The 17,690-nt window shown below is 45.4% G+C and overlaps 1 protein-coding gene across 6 annotated transcripts; it reads left to right on the top strand.

Moving 5' to 3' along the window:
- The first annotated feature begins 4,210 nt into the window (after nucleotides 1-4,210).
- LOC115422252 (tyrosine-protein phosphatase non-receptor type 7) lies at nucleotides 4,211-17,686 on the top strand. Of its 6 annotated transcripts, none has more exons than XM_030138472.1 (13): nucleotides 4,212-4,420; nucleotides 8,432-8,539; nucleotides 10,779-10,947; nucleotides 12,729-12,875; nucleotides 12,964-13,144; nucleotides 13,676-13,760; nucleotides 13,849-13,928; nucleotides 15,590-15,727; nucleotides 15,804-15,938; nucleotides 16,064-16,269; nucleotides 16,438-16,551; nucleotides 16,667-16,742; nucleotides 16,818-17,686. In XM_030138472.1, exons 4-13 carry the CDS (start codon nucleotides 12,781-12,783, stop codon nucleotides 16,926-16,928), a joined length of 1,221 nt encoding a protein of 406 aa, XP_029994332.1. In that variant the 5' UTR covers nucleotides 4,212-4,420; nucleotides 8,432-8,539; nucleotides 10,779-10,947; nucleotides 12,729-12,780; the 3' UTR covers nucleotides 16,929-17,686. The 6 variants fall into 6 exon arrangements, with proteins under 6 accessions (XP_029994338.1, XP_029994332.1, XP_029994337.1 ...); XM_030138477.1 differs by having other exon boundaries at nucleotides 10,880-10,947; XM_030138474.1 differs by lacking the exon at nucleotides 8,432-8,539.
- The last annotated feature ends 4 nt before the right edge of the window (nucleotides 17,687-17,690 follow it).

Consider the following 17,690-nt stretch of genomic DNA (forward strand, 5'->3'; position numbering starts at 1 on the left):
TATGAAAGCGGTCTGGGTCAGATTTAGGACCACATATGAAAGTGGTCCGGGTCAGATTTAGGACCATATATGAAAGTGTTCCGGGTCAGATTTAGGACCACATAGGAAGGGGTCTGGGTCAGATTTAGGACCGCATATGAAAGTGGGTCTGGGTCAGGTTTAGGACCACATGAAAGTAGTCCAGGTCAGATTTTGGACAACATATGAAAGTGGTCTGGGTCAGATTAGTGCCGTTCAGACTGTCTTCAACAGATCAGATCCAGGTCACATTTGTCTGAAGTCTGAACAAAGCCTAAGTGGTTTAAAGAGTCTTCCATGGACCTGTTGGACCTTGTGGGACCTGTTGGACCTGTGGGACCTGTTGGGCCTTCTGGGACCTGTTGGACCTGTTGGAACCCTGTTGACATGTTTGGTTCTGATGTAAATACTTGTATGCAGGTTCATTCAGGGTGTTTTTGAAGGACGTCATATTCATGTGGAAGTCAATAAAACTACATCAGTTGAAGGTTTTGAGTTTGCGGTGAAATGACATGATGTGAATGTATTTGTGAACCCTCAGACTGGACGAAGAAACCCCCTCAGTTTAAAGTGTGTTTAATATACTCACCTGGACACCACAGGGTTAATGTGTGTTTAATATACTCACCTGGACACCACAGGGTTAAAGTGTGTTTAATATACTCACCTGGACACCACAGGGTTAAAGTGTGTTTAATATACTCACCTGGACACCACAGGGTTAAAGTGTGTTTAATATACTCACCTGGACACCACAGGGTTAAAGTGTGTTTAATATACTCACCTGGACACCACAGGGTTAAAGTGTGTTTAATATACTCACCTGGACACCACAGGGTTAAAGTGTGTTTTAGCAAAGGCTGATCTAGTCCCACCCCTTCCTTACTTTACAAAGGTTTATCTGGATCCTGCTGATCTGATCTGGATCTGTCTGATCTGGGGGTGAATGTTAACAGGTCGGGTCTGACCAAGGACCAGCGGAGTGGAACCGGGCCACAGTAAGAACCAGACCAACCCTGTTAGTGTGTGACCCCAGCTGGACCCGGTTCTGCCGTCGTGTCTCGGTGGTTCTGTTGATGCCTGTGAACCCACTGTCATTTAAAAACACCAAACTCCAAAAGTGTTGGTCAAATCAATCAGCTGAAGCTACGAACAGAAGGCAGAGGATCATGGGTACCAGGGCCATTTCAAGTTATCTGGGGCCCCTAGGCAAGAAAGTAAAGTGAGGCCCCTAATACGCGAAGATGTGGTGGTCGAATCGCCGAAGAAGAAAATAAAATCCAGATGCGATTTCCTGTTTTCTGGTGCATTTAATGAGTCATGAATTACTCTGTATTACACAACACAGAGTATCCACTAGAGTGTAGTAAAGGACACAGTGTCTTCAATTAGGCATTGCTGATGGGAATGACACAAATTGTCACTATCAGTTGGCGCTGACAGAAATTTAAGCAAAGCGCCTGAAAAAGAAAAAAAAAAAGGCATTTGGTGAGTAGGCTTACTTTTGTCCTTATTCTAGGAGTATATGATTAAAGTGCGGAGGATTTGATAGTAACTTTGCAGGAGAAGAACTTCACTTCTCATAATGCACCAAAATGTAACGTCAGACCTCATCGGCAAAACTACCTGAGCACATGGTGCAAAGTGTTGTGATGTGTTTATGGGCAAGTGTGGGAAATATAGATAATTACAGAGTTTAAAATGAAGGATTGTGATTACATGGTTCACAGACACCGCCATTCATTTTTTTGATGTTGTATTTGAATATTCTGAATATTTGATGATTTTGAAAAGTGTTGTAATTTCCTAATTATTCTAATTGTTCCTGAACACCTCATGTATAGTTTAGGTGTGCCTCCTTGAACATGAACAGAAGTCAGTTCTGCAGTGAGGGCACAGAGCTGATGTGAGGGACTGAACTAATGTTGGACTGAAAATACAACCTTTAGCTGCAGTCCTACTCTAGTCCTGTTCTGAGCCTAAACCAGCTGACACACAAGGAACAGACGGACTGATGAGACGGACAAACGCAACGGAAAAGGGACATTTTTCTCCTAATGGGATGGACAGATCACCAACAGAACCTGCTAACTAACCGAAAATGTCCACTGAACTGGATGGATTCTGTGTCCAAACTGGATGGGCTTCAGAGGAGCAGAGGGTTCAGTTTGGGTTCCAGTTGTGTGGGTGACGGCAGCAGGAGCGGACCACCGTCCAGAGGAAGTCCAAACACTTCAGTAGGCTGAGCTTCGGCTTTTCAGGACTAAATACTTTTAATGCTGTCGTACTTCGGTCCTCCACATCCAAATTATTTAGCTCAGAAGAAGTTTTGAAACGCTGTCCAACAGTAGAAAAGGGCGATGGAGAAGTTGTGTTTCTTCTCTCCTTAAACTCTTCCACAGAACACAGTTGTGTTGTGTATGTGATTAGTTGTTGAACTGACTCCTCCCCCTCTCATGCTAACATCTGTCTGTGTGTTTGGTCACTGATGTGAGGGCTTTTGTTCACACACTTTCAAACATATCACACAGTTGTAGCCTATTTGGAGAAAACAGTGGTTTACTTCACACTTACCGCTGTGTCGCTGGTGTTTTTCCTCTTCTTTCTTTTTTATCTTTTTTCAAACCCTGAAGGGCATTAGCTTCATCATTGATATTATTTTTAAATGCTGGCGCCGCCGTGCTCAGTGTGGACAGACCGTTTGTTCCACTGACAGAGAGTGGGGGGTGCGCGAGGGCGGAGGTCACTTCTACATGACCCTCATAGCCTTTGTCATTGCATAGGGGGAGTCCCTCTAGTCTGGGGGGGCCCCAGTCACAAAACAGTCCAGGAGAGGGTTAGCGCTGCCTCACTGTGGTGGTGTGTTTACAGTGGATGGTTTTTAATTAGTTGTACAGATAAATGACCATGCGGCCATCGGGGGGCCTCTTCAGCGAGGGGGCCCTAGGCAGCTGCCTACCTTGCCTACGTCATCCTGACGGCTCTGATGGGTACTGAAGTATTAGTATTTAGTTCAGAAGATTAGCTGCATTTTAATTCTTTATTAAATAAGTTGAAGGCTCAAACTGAACTGTTTTCTAAAAAAAAACATTCATCTTTTCGGTTTTTTGAACAACTTTAACGTTTTGTTATTTCATGATGACTGAATTGCTAACACTGCTAAACTCACCTGCTAATGTTCACTGGTACCATGCTAACTAATGGTAGCTGCTGTTAGTTGACTGGATGAGATTAAGTATTGTTAGCTTCTAGCTATGCTATGCTAGCTATGTTTGATGTTCAGTGTTCTATGTTCTCTGTGTTTTAATGGTTTAACAGGAACAGAATGGAATGAACCCAACAGTCAGCCTCCGATAAAAGTCCAACAGAAACATGTGGAGAATGGAGAACGGCGTCCATATCCTGGTTCTGGACCCGGTTCATGTTTGAAACAGATGTTCTTGTTAGATGTAGGGTTCGGTTCCAGACCAGGCTCATATTTGGACCATAGCTCTTGTTGGCTTTAGGGTTCGGTTCTAGACCCAGTTCATGTTTGGACCAGATGATGTTCCAGAATAGTCGTGGTCAGTTTTGGTGGTTGGCTGGTGGTTCAGACGTCCCCCTCATCCGGGTCTGGTCCAGTTGGACCTGGGGTCTGGTCCAGTTGGACCTGGGGTCTGGTCCAGTTGGACCTGGGTCTGGGTTGTGTTCACCTCTGTTAACAGGGACATGGTGTTGGTGCAGATCTGGAACGCCTTCGACGGCAGCTCGCCGCTAATGCTAATGCTAATGCTAGGTGCTGACTGTGTATTCTGGGTAAAAGTTTCCCCATTAAACAACTGAACCTTGACCTTTGACCCTGTCATCTGCTCTGGCTCTGAAACCCTTACTGTACCAGGTGGAGAAGGTCCAGGTTTTGGAGTCTTTGGGGTCCTTTTTAGGTCTGCCTGTGAAAATGAGCTTTTACCCACAGCCGTTAAACGGATGCTGATGGCGAAGGCAGCGTCCCCGCGGTGACATGAGCTCATCTGGCGCCAGCGCTCACATGCTGCCTTTTCTATTAGTTTTATGTGTGCGATGATGGCTAATAAACGCTAGCAGGTTAGCCTCCCTGACGGCGTCCCAGCGGGTCTGAACGCCGCTGTTCATCTGACAGCTGGAGAGAAAAACCCGTTTATTCAGCCCCGACCAATCAGAGCCTGGCGCCGCCGCCGCCGCTGCCGCCCTGAAGGGGACCCGTAACCTTGGACGAGGGGAAGAGAGAGAGCATGTGTGGTAATGAGTGAGTGGGTGGAAGAGGAAGTGGTGGAAGGTAGAAGTAGAGACGGAACGACAGAAACAAACGGCAGAGACAAACAGCGGAGAGGAGAGGACGAAGACGAAGAAGAAGAAGACGAAAAAGAAGAAGAAACGGCACGAAAAGGTGAGAAGAAGCTGAAGCAGACTGAGGGCTGTATGACTGACAGATGTAGGGGCGGGAACACCTTAAACCAGTGTGTAGATCAGGGGGATCCAACATGTGGCCCGTGGGCCAAAACCGGCCCACCAAGGGGTCCGGTCCGGTCCGGTCCAGGGGTGAGTCTTCAAAGGGCGGATGTGACGCTGTAGATGTGAACAGTCAAGGGGGTCGATGTGGTTCTGGTTCAGGGTCCACATCCAGACTGATGTGGTCTAAAGTCAAATAGGAACAGAAGAACTGATAATGACAGAATGTTCTGGGTTTAACCCTTTCATGTCTGATGTCCTCATGTGGACCCACAGTTGAACTAACGTTCTGAAGGGTTCTAAAGGTTCTATAGTCCAGACCACATGGGTTCAGTCTGTATAGACCCTCAGACATACAGTGGACTAAAGCAGGGCTGTCAAACTGATTTTCGTTCAGGGGCCACATTCAGCCCAATATGATCTGAAGTGGGCCGAACCATTCAAGTAACAACACAATAATATATAAATGTCAAATTCAAACTACTTTATGTCTAACTTCTATGTTTTAGGGTGAAAAAAAGTTAAATTACATTATGAAAATATTTACATCTACAAACTATCCTTTAAAAAATGTGAATAACATGAACCTGGAATTTCTACTTAAGAAACGGAAGTGCAATTTTAACAACATTCTGTCTCAGTTTATCATTTATACATGTACATTACACCTTACAGATCACAGTGGTTAACAGCAGAATATGGCTAACACTGCACTCTTAAGACATTTCATGTCCATATTCAGGTTATTGACATTTTTTGTGAAAGGATAGTTTTTAAATTTAAACATTTTCATATAATTTAACTTTTTTTTCCACTCCAAGAGAAACATTGGAGTTGTCATTATTTCTAAGAAATATGATAGTATTTTACTCATCTGAGCCACATGAGATTGAATTGGGCTGAATTTGGCTCCTGAACTAAAATGATTAATATCTTGAGTGTAATTTTCTGCATTTGCAAATTCATCCCAGTTCTGGATTGGACCCTGTGGTGGGCCGGTTTTGGCCTGCGGGCCGCATGTTTGACACCTGTGAACTAAAGGATGACGTGAGCTGTCAAATGTGGACTGATGTGGGATGTGCTCCAGTGAACCTCCTCAGAGCCACACATGGGTTTACTGTCCACCATTGGACAACAGGTTCACAGATTTAGACCAAAACAAACTACTGTCCACCACAGACGGACATCCAGTAAAAATATACAAAAAAATAAAAAATGCATCGGAAAAAAAACGGTTGCATTCTGATGTTTCCAATATCAACGATTTTGAAATAAAAACAGCCCAAACTGTTTCAATTCCTGGATCTGAGAAGGGAAAATCTGTTCTAAATAAAACCAGATTAAAAAAAAAATCTAAATGCATTTGAACTTTAACCCAATTTTAAGACATAAAATAAATCTACAACAAACCTGGATACTTTTTTTTCATAATTCATGTATGAAAAGGTTAATGTGAAAAAAATCATATTAAATTATAAAAATATTTACTTTTACAAACTGTCCTTTAACAATAAAATGTGAAAAACCTGAACAAATGTGACCAACCTGAAGCATCTGAAGAACATGAGGTTGAATTTGATAAATAATCTGTGTTCTTAAAGGTTCTGTCTTTATCTCATCTGTAACAAACATGTACAAGTAATAATAATAATAATGATAATAATAATAATAACTAGAAGCACTCGGAGAGCGCAGACCTCCGCCAAGGCTGATCAGTGGCCCCCCCGTGGGCCCCCCCACCCCCGATCACCACCAAAATTTAATCATTTCTTCCTTATCCCATTTCCAACAAACCCTGAAAATTTCATCCAAATCTGTCCATAACTTTTTGAGTTATGTTGCACACTAATGGACAGACAAACAAACAAACCCTGGCAAAAACATAACCTCCTTGGCGGAGGTAATAAATAGTTAATAACTTCAGACAATATGGTTAAAATTCCACAAATTTTTATGACTGAATTCCTTTTTTTTCTCTAAGTTACTCGTGTTTTTTTGGGACAGACAGTTTGTAAATGTAAATATTTTCTGAATTTATAACTTATTAAGTCATTCATAAGTTATTTTTTTGCACTTAAAGAGGGGTGGTCCTTCTTTCTGGTCTATTCTGGTGTTATTGTACTGGTTCTGGCCCACTTCAGACCCTCCTGGTCTGGATGTGGAACCTGGACTCAAACCCCGACTGTGGGCCGGGTCGGACCCTTTGGTGTCCCATTCTGGTCCAGAGGCCGTATGTTGGACAGTCCTGGTCCATGGTGTCTTAGGTTAGACTGCGCCCAGGCTGGTGGGCGTGGACGTGGGCGTGGCCTTAAGCGTCTGTGCTGTGCTTGGAAAAGTGTCGCTACGTGAATATAAATGTTTCCTATTTGGTGAAAATGACGTTGAATCGAACATGTTTTAGTTCCGGAGTAAAAGTCGAAACAGAACAAAAAAGGCTGAAGGTGGAAAACACGAAACGATGGGACGATAAAAACGCTGACGTTGACATGAGGAGGAGGAATGAAAAAAGACAAAGATGAAAAACAGGTTGGAGGTCCCAGGCTCCACCCCTGGAGGTCCCAGGCTCCACCCCTGGAGGTCCATCTAAACCAGTGTCGGCTGCTCATCTTTCAGACAGTTGAAGCTCATTGTCGGCTTACATAAAAAATGTCAAGTTATTTAAACATAAATTCGTCCTCCGTTCCTTTTTAAGAAAATGCTCAGTGACCTTATCGTACCAACTAAACAAGAAAACGTTGAAATTCTGTTAAATTGAAACAAGGAAGTACAATGAGTGTGTTTTCTTTCCAGGTCAGTAAATGAACAGTTCATTTGGTTTCTGTGATTTCACAGCAGAATGTGTGACGGTATTAAACTGAACTGTGTCAGTGAAGGAGCAGATCTGAAAACAGCTGTCAATCAAATGGGATTCAGCCCTCAGACCCATCCTCCAATCAGCACGTGGAAGCTCAGCATCTGGCTCGGCTGAGCTCCGCCCATAGCTCCATTCACCCCCAGAGACACCGAGCGTCCGGGGGCGGGACAACATGGTGTCATTTATCCAATTAGCATCCAGTTTAGTCAGTTTCCAGCAGTTCCACTCAGTCCCATTGAAGTGCATGGACGCTGAGCGTCTACGGACAAATGCACTGAGCAGAGATGGAGGAGAAAACAGACACACCAGTCCACTGATCTGGGATCAAACTGATTCTGAACCAACTGGTCTGAGAGATGAACGTGTTCCAACACATTTGGAGTCAATGAAATGAAAACAACTGAACAGATTTGAGCATTTAATGGGAGTCATTTTAGGGAAGCTGAGCTTCCACTGCAGTCTGACACAAACACCTGTGGTCTAAACACCCACAGCCCATAATATGCACCCCCCCACCCAAAAAGAGAGGCTCATATGGTTGGTTTGAACTGCTGTAGATTATCAACACACACACACGATGACATCAGCACACCAAATGAAACACCAGAACCGGACCAAGTACACCTGAACCGGACCGGGTATGAAACACCAGACACACCATTTTGACTCCGCCCCCTTGTCTGTCTCCCATCCATGAGTTGATTTGACTCCTCCCCCTTGTCGATCTCATTTCCATCAGTCGGTTTGACTCCGCCCCCTCATCTGTCTCCTGTCCACCAGTCGGTTTGACTCCGCCCCCTCATCTGTCTCCTGTCCACCAGTCGGTTTGACTCCGCCCCCTCATCTGTCTCCTGTCCACCAGTCGGTTTGACTCCGCCCCCTCATCTGTCTCTTGTCCATCTGTCAGTTTGACTCCGCCCCCTCATCTGTCTCCTGTCCATCAGTCGGTTTGACTCCGCCCCCTGGTCTTCCCTCAGGTCCGTCTCAGATATTCAGGACATGTCTGTTCCTGCGTCTCCTGTCTTCCTTCTCTGTCGTGTCTTTTTTCCTCATCCGTCTCCGTCTCACGTGTTCATTCTTGTCCTGGTTTGTCAGTAACTCATCGATTTCACCTGAAGACGAAGACGGAGGACGGGTCGGTTCCGTTCTCTGTCCAGGACGAGTCACTGCCAATGATCCAAATGACACAAACGCACAGAACCGGTAAGTCTGAAAAACGTAGAACCCAGAGGTGTAGGGGTTTAACCACAGAACCCAGAGGAGAACGGGTTTCACAGTAGAACCCAGAGGTGTAGGGGTTTAACCATAGAACCCAGAGGTGTAGGGGTTTAACCACAGAACCCAGAGGAGAACAGGTTTCACAGTAGAACCCAGAGGTGTAGGGGTTTAACCATAGAACCCACAGGTGTAGGGGTTTAACCATAGAACCCACAGGTGTGGGGGTTTAACCGCAGAACCCACAGGTCTAGGGGTTTAACCGCAGAACCCAGAGGAGAACAGGTTTAACAGTAGAACCCAGAGGAGAACGGGTTTAACAGTAGAACCCAGAGGAGAACGGATTTAACAGTAGAACCCAGAGGAGAACGGGTTTAACAGTAGAACCCAGAGGAGAACGGATTTAACAGTAGAACCCACAGGAGAACGGGTTTAACAGTAGAACCCAGAGGAGAACGGGTTTAACAGTAGAACCCAGAGGTGGACGGGTTTAACAGTAGAACCCAGAGGAGAACGGGTTTAACAGTAGAACCCAGAGGAGAACGGGTTTAACAGTAGAACCCAGAGGTGGACGGGTTTAACAGTAGAACCCAGCCTGAAGCTGATGCTTCACTGTTCATAGAACGACGGTTCAGACTAAACCAACAGGAACTAATGCTGCTAATGTTCCAGAGTCCTGGGACATGGGAAGTGTCCAACATTCAACTCAGTCAAATGCATTAGAACATCTGTCCAAGCCGGAGGTTCTAGTTCCAAAGTGGGTCCAGTTCGAAGGACCCTGACCTCACCGTGAACTACAACATGACATCATCACAACAATGGCGGCGCACAGTGTGCAAGTTCGGAATGAAAAAAAAACAAACTACCATCCTTTAATTCTGTGATCCGTCATTTGTTCTGTTTCGTCTGGTTTGTGTTTATGAGAACATTCTGTCCACAATGCAAACAGAACGTTCTGTCCACAGTCCAAAGGGATCTGCACCAACAGGACCTGAGATCTACAGGTTTATGTCCAACAGGGGTCACCTGGAATACTTTAAGGTGGGTGGAGTTAACTCCAGGACAGTGGAATGCAACATGAGAACCGAAACAGAGGGAACGACATGTACCCGGGTTCCACCTGAAACTGAAGGAAACAGGAAACGTGTGTTGGACAATGAAGCATCATTTATATTTAAAATGTGGAAAAATGAAAATGATCAGAATGACACTGACTGTTATATGTGGAAAATGGGGATGTTTATCATAATAATAATAATAATAATTAGTAACCATGGCCCCGCCCACTCTGGAAGTGCTTAGTGTTAAACCACCCGGAGAACCCATGAACCACGTCATCTGGATCCTCTGGATGTGGAGGAGCAGTGGTTCTACTCAGACCTGGGTTCAGGTTCAGGTCTAGGTCTAGGTCTAGCTTTACAGGTCTAGGTTCAGGTCTATTTTCAGGTTCCAGTTTAGGTTCAGGTCTAGGTTGCAGTTCAGGTTTCACTCATGTCCAGGGTTAGGGTTAACTGTTGTGTTCGTGTTCTTGTTCTTTGAGGACCTGGACCATAGACAGTCCAGGTCTTCATCCGTTCCTTCACCCATGAATAAAACCCACAGATACTTTAATTCCTCCCATTGGGGCAGTGGGTCCTCCCTGACCCATAGGGGACGCGCCATCTTTTACCGACCTGGGACCTGGGACTCTGCGGTGCAGACCTTCATCTGAAAACCATCCCAGTGGGTGGAGACGGTGTTTCTACACATTTCCACGTTGACATCGGGTTGGAATGGTCGACTATGAGGAAGACTTGCAGTTTACCCTGGAGTCTGTTTTGTGTTTAGGTGGTTGTTCACATTGGCTAACTCCAAAGCTAAGTTAACTCCAGTGCTAAGTTAACTCTGGTGTCCTGGTCTAAATCAGTCTATATGTTAATGTTAGTGTGGAGGTTTGTGGTCAGATGTTCCTTTAAAGTCCAGGAGCTTGTTCATCAGTCTTGTGCTCCTCTACAGCAGCTGCATTAAGAACTGTTAGCTACACATGTTCAGCTAATGTCCAAATCTCACGACTTTTCTGGACTTTGTGATACAAGGTGTTGTAATGTCGGCGCTTTGGGGCCATTGCTAAGTGTTTTTAAATCTAAATTATTTTTGTTTAAATTGTGTGCATCAGCTCACATGCTGCTAGCAGTTTATTAACATTAGCTAACTCTGTTTTTAATTGGTCTTTTTGCTGGGACCACAGACGCTGAACCTGTTTTTATGGAGGTTTCTGGTGAGATTTCCTGTGAAAATCCTCCCTCTTCATCTCAGCTTCTTCAGCGTCGGCCTTTTGCTCTTCTACAGCAGCAGCAGTGAGGCGCTGGTCGTTATCTGGTCCTTCCACTGGGTTCTGTGTGATCCTTCTGACAAACGTAAGTTTAACCCCCTGGTAGAAGAAGTGGACTGAATATATTAGACACATGTTCAAGAAGATCACATGTACAGCTCTAAACACATTATTATCATTATTATTATTATTGTTATTATTATTATTATTATTATTATCATCATTATTATTACCAGTACCAGACCTGGACGGACCTGGTGGGGTCGGTACCAGACATGTCATCATCTTCTAATGGAGTTCATGTGAACCCCAGTCCAACACATGCACATGTCCCATAATGCACCTGTGTTGTCATTGTAGAACGGTACCTGGTAAAAGCCCTTAGAACTGATGGGTTCTACAGAGGGATGGGTTCTCCTTTTATTCTGATATTATCTGACATTTATTTCAGTGTAAACCCTGAGTTTAATTATATTTAATTATATTTAATTCTACTTTTCTATATTTTATTCACTGATCCTGTAGATGTTCATTAAAGCTCAGATTAAAGTTGATGTTTATTATAAAAAAACAGATCAAACTGAATAAACAGTGTCTTTTTCAGTCCAGTCTGTCATTAACTGACCATAAACTCAGTGTGTCCATCCACTGTCACTGATCCAACTCCATGGGTTTGACTGGAGAATCAATGTTGGAGAAGATGACAGTGTTTCCACAGTAACTACGGAGCCTCTGAACATCCAAATATGGTCATATCTGATGACCATGAAAAGATGAAGAACTGTATTTGACACCAATTATTGACATGGATTGATAGGATTAGAGGATCAACAGGAATTAAACAGTTTAGATCAGTAGATGGTTATGGTTCTGGTTCTGGTTCCAGGTCAGTGTCAGTTCAGTAAAGTGTCTAAGGCTGATTTTAGACTTTTATTCCAAGGACACGTAAGAGTCTGGACGTAGTTTGTGTTTTCTCCAGTGGGTTTGATGGTTTGAAGGTGGATTCCATCATTACTCAGTTACAGCTGTCAGTTTGGGTGTTGAGTCACTGTGGGCGTCGACTTCTGCTGTGAGGAAACTCCTCTGATGGAGACACTGACCACGTGGTTGGGGGGTTGTCTGGCATGTTTCTGAGCGTTTCCTCATCGTCACACTGACCATCCACACATCACATCCAACTTCCTTAAATGAAGCTGATGAAAACCACAGGTCACATGACCAACTGCACCTATTAGACACAAACAGCTGGTGGAGTCCATCTGTGAACGGATGTTTACAATTCACTAAAACCATCCCATAATAAACTGTTCAGTTCCTACACTAACCCTTCTACCAAGTGAGTACAAAATACACACTGACACATTTAACCAAAAATTTAAAAAATGAAATAAAATGATAATAATAATAATAATAATAATAATAATAATAATAATAATAATAATAATAATAATATGAACCAACAACAGATGACAGGAGGAACAAATAAATAAATAATATAATTTATATGCAGAATATTGGAAAAAACAAAAAAAAAGATTTTGTTTGTTTATGTAAAAAAAAATCTGGTTAGTTTTTTCTTTAAACCTGTCATTTAAAAGGTTAAAATATGACAGTTATTGAATATTTGGTATTTTTGTTTATGAATCAAGTTGAAGAAATAGAAAAAAAATCAAAGGTAACAAACTGTATGAAAAGTATTCTGACATTACTACGGCACTGTGCATATTATGGGCTGTCGGCGGTTGAAGGGCCTCTGTGGGCGGGTACCAGAGGGTTAAAGGCACTGAGTCCTGCTTCTGGGTTGGACGTCTGTCATGTGTCTGTCAAACGCCTGGTGTGACCTAAGGCTGTGGGTGTGTCTCACAGGTGGGTCATGTGACGAGCAGAGTCCAACCAAAAACACCTAAAGACACTGGACATGAGTGCACCGGCCCCACCTTCCGCTGAGGACCCGACCACACCCCCACCCATGACCACACCCCCCCGGAAGGCCTCGGTCCGCCTGCAGGAGAGGTGAGTCCACGACCCAAACTGTCCTGGTCTTCGACCGGTCAACGAGGCAACGATGACGCCACCGAGTCACCCCTAACCTGTGTTGTAGGCGGGGCTCCAACCTGTCGCTACTGTTGGATGTGGGCACACTGGGGGTGGAGTCTGTCTGTTCTGTCTCCACCCCCAAAGAGGTGTGGCTACAGCTGCTCCACACCTCATCCCGTCCGCTGATGCACACGGCGCTACAGCAGGCAGCAATGGATACAGACACACTGAACGCGGAGTACCAGGTATTAACCTACACCGACCACAGAGTACCAGGTATTAACCTACACCAACCACAGAGTACCAGGTATTAACCTACACCAACCACAGAGTACCAGGTATTAACCTACACCGACCACAGAGTACCAGGTATTAATCTACACCGACCACAGAGTACCAGGTATTAACCTACACCGACCACAGAGTACCAGGTATTAATCTACACCGACCACAGAGTACCAGGTATTAACCTACACCGACCACAGAGTACCAGGTATTAACCTACACCGACCACGGATTATCAGGTATTAACCTACACCGACCACGGATTATCAGGTATTAACCTACACCGACCACAGAGTACCAGGTATTAACCTACACCGACCACAGATTATCAGGTATTAACCTACACCGACCACAGAGTACCAGGTATTAACCTACACCGACCACAGATTATCAGGTATAAATCTCAATAAATCATATACCACCAGGTTTGAAAACACACTCACAGTACCCTGACCCTGACCCTCATATGAGTGGTTTCTTATCGTCCACAGAAAATCCCTCCAAACTTCGTGAACGCTGCTGACCTCGATGTTCCTGGACACACGATCAAAGACCGATATAAGACCATCCTGCCCAGTACGTATCCAGCCGCTCTGTCCTCTTTGCCTCACTGTTCGGGGCTCGTCTTTCTAGTCGTTTCCTCGTTTGTTGCTTTTGTCTCCAGACCCTGAGACTCGGGTGATTCTGAAGAATCCAGAGGAGGCGGTGGGGCCAGACCGCTACATCAACGCCAACTACATCCGGGTCAGAGTCACACATTATTACCATCATTAGATTAAAGAGTGGAGGCGGGGCCAGTTGGGGGGAGGTGGCTACAGTGACTGTCTAAACCAATGAAAAAGCAGCATCTGAAGGTCACAGTGTTTGACGTACGTCTGGTACAAATCACAACTTTCACTAATTTTAACTGGAGAAGTTTGAAAAGTCAGAGTTTCCGACTTTGTGGTGAAATGTTTGAGTGACATGTGGTGGACTTAGACCACACCCCTCTGAGCGGGAGGAGCAGCAGGTTAGTTCACCTGTAATACCATCCACAACCATTAGATGTCCTAACCCTGCACTGGCTCCTGCACCGGGTTGGGTACCTGCGGTTAACAGGTACCAGATGGATAACCACAGGTAGCCACGGGTAACCATTGGTACCAGATGGGTAACCATTGGTACCAGACGGGTAACCATTGGTACCAGACGGGTAACCATGGGTAACCTGCAAAAACATGCAGGGATGGGTAAAAAAAAAAAAAAAAGACTTTTCAGTGATAAAATTAAATGAAATGTGGGCGGGTAGCTGGCAAGGAAGTGAAAAAGTAAAAGAAGATTGGAGGATGAAAATAATAGTCAGGATATTTAATGATGATGATGGTCTAATGTGATGGTTGTTGGTCCACAGACGGTTTGTTTATTAGTGAAGTGAACGTCACCTGTTTACATCCAACCACAGACAGCACTGACCCAGACCCTGAACCAGACCAGACCCAGACCCTGACCCTAACATATTTTCAGTCTGGACTACAACCACTGCTGCTGACAAACAATTATGGAAATGTTGGTCTGAAGTCTGGACCTGATCTGTGCAAATGTGGAGACGGAACGAGCTAGAGACGCAACTAATTAAGAAGGAATTCAAACAGGTTGGAGAAATCCACTGGATTTTTGTCCAAATGAATGTAAAGATAGTTTAGCAGCAGCTGGAGGGTTCAAATTCAAACGGTCTGAACTATTAGGGTCCAAATACACAAAGAAATGAAGCACAGACTGATAACAGTGGGTTTAATATGAGCCTTTAACTGTGTGTGTTTGATGGTGTGGTGTTCGTACTCAGGGTTTCGGCGAAGCGTGGGCGTCAAACACTGATACCATCTGTCAGTTTGACAATGTGGAAGTTTGACAACCAGGAAAACCACAGGAAGTTAGACAGGAAGTGACATGTCCTGACTCACCCGTCCTCCTCGCCGTTTGCCTCAACAGCAGCTGAAAACACTTTTCAATAAAAACAGTCAAAGATGAAAGATTGACTTTGATTTTAGACACATGAAGAGTCAGACAAACCCCACAGAAACAGATTCAAAGCTCAGTTGAGTTTGACTGAAGAGTCTTGAGTTCAGACCCTGTAGGAGGGTTTGAGTCCCAGAGGACAGCGGACGTTTCAGATCAGAACCTGAAACAGAGACTTCCATCCAAATATGACAGAGATGGAGGTGGACCGGGTTAGACCGGGTTAGATCAGGTATGCACTGGGTTTGGTTTTGTCTGGTCTGGTTTGGTTCATAGTCCCAACAATGATCAGGTAATGAATCCACATCAGTCCTGTTATTGTTCATCTGAGCTCAGAGCTGAATTAACCCTGTGTCTGTCTGTCCCTCCTGTGTCCGTCCCACACCTGTCCGTCTGTCCTGCATCCTCAGGGTTACCGAGGCGTTCCCAGGGCGTTCATTGCCACCCAGGGCCCAATGCTGCACACGGTCGGAGACTTCTGGGACATGGTGTGGCAGGAGAAGAGCAGCATCATCGTCATGGTAACCAGACTGAAGGAGAACAATGAGGTGAGGAAACACACAAAGGAGGTGTAGTAACCAGGTGGTAAGCAGGTGGTGTGAGGTGTCTGCTGTTGTGTTTCAGAAGTGTGAGCTGTACTGGCCACAGACGGTGAAGGATGGAGACAACAGAGAGACAGGACAGTTTGGCCGATTCATCCTCCGAGTAAAAGACAGCAGAGAGAAGGACGGGTTCACCGTGACGGACTTAGACATCCAGGTACAACTGAACCTGAAGTGCACCTGGGACCACAAGGACCGGAACCAGGACCTTTAGAATAAACTCCTTTCGGGCGTCGGTACCTCAGACTGCCAAACGTCTGATTCCATTTCCTGTTTGTCCAGTTGTGTTCAGAGCGGCGCCCCGTCAGACACTACTGGTTCACCTCCTGGCCCGACCATCACATCCCACAATGCACCACTCCTCTGCTCAGACTTGTGGAGGAAGTGGACGCCTACAGCAGGTCCCTCCTACAGCCTGTCCTTCAGCCAGTCACAGCCCCCTCCCCTGAGCCCGCCCATGGGCCTGGACCAATCATCGTCCACTGCAGGTAAGAAAAAAAAAAAAGACAAATATTTGAATAAATACTGAAGAAGAAACAAATCCTTCATCTGTAGTTGAATGTGTACGAAAAACAAATCTGGAACTGAAAACACACCAATAAACACCTACTCCCCCTCCTCTTCCTCTTCCTCCTCCTGCTCCTCCTCCTCCTCAGTGCAGGTATAGGGAGGACTGGTTGTTTCATTGCCAGTAGTATCTGTTGTCAACAGCTCAGACAAACATCTCAGGTCGACATCCTGGAGGCAGTTTGTCAGCTGCGCCTCGACAGGTGAGTTCACCTCCTCCTGCTGCTGCTCTTCCTCCTGCTCCTCCTCTTCCTGCTCCTCCTCCTCCTCCTGCTGCTGCTTCTCCTCCTCATGCTCCTATGGTTCTGTTGTGTTCAGAGGGGGGATGATCCAGACCTCAGAGCAGTACCAGTTCCTTTACTCCACTCTGGCCCAGTTCAGCGCTCAGCTCCAGGTACTCACTGTCACATGATTATAAGCCCCGCCCCCTGTCCAGTTCTAGAAGTAAAACACCTGTTTGTTCCTTCAGGAGCAGAACCAGAACCCAGCCAGCACACAGGACCCGCAGAACCCAGATGAGACACAGAACCCAGTTCAACTCAGCGTCCAGCTCCAGAACATGAGGCTGGACGACACTTAGAACCCAACGACCTGATACTGAACAGAACCAAAGCTGAACCTGCAGAACCAGAACCACACCCAGATCCCATAGAGGACCCTACCAAGACAGAACCAGAGCCACACCCAGACCCCATGGAGGACCCCACCAAGACAGAACCAGAACCACACCCAGACCCCATGGAGGACCTCACCAAGACAGAACCAGAACCACACAAACAGAACCGGGATCCACTCACCGATGGAGAATGAACCAGGAGCAGGGTTCGCTCCAAGTCCAAAACCCAGAAGCACCAAGAATAAACCCATCCAACTGGATTCCAGACTCAGGGACCAGGACCAGAACCACATCTAGTCCATCCACACATGACACTGAAACCTCATGAGATGTTTCAAAGGAAATCTGACCAGCTCACCATTCAACAGAACAGACAGAGGAACTCCTCCTCCTCATCTTCCTCCTCCTCTCTTCTATCACTCATCCTTCAAAATGCCTCCAACACCACTCAACCAATCAGAATGAAGAACCACAACAAACTCCCATGATGCAGCAGCACAGCGGGGCCTAAATGCTCCTGTAGTAAACAGTCTGGTGGACGGTGGACTTCCTGTCTTAGGTGCACTCGTCCTTTCACAGTCTGGGTTCCTCCTGTTTTTCTGTCTTCTTGGTTCAGTTCTTCTTCCTTCTGTTTTTTTTTTTTTTTTTCAGTTGTTTTTCAGTTGTTTTTCATACCACAGTTCTCTGTCTGCTCCACAGAGGGCAGTGTTCTAAGCACATCTGCAG

This window comes from Sphaeramia orbicularis, chromosome 7 (assembly GCF_902148855.1).
Source record: "Sphaeramia orbicularis chromosome 7, fSphaOr1.1, whole genome shotgun sequence".
In the NCBI taxonomy this organism is placed as follows: Eukaryota; Metazoa; Chordata; class Actinopteri; order Kurtiformes; family Apogonidae; genus Sphaeramia; species Sphaeramia orbicularis.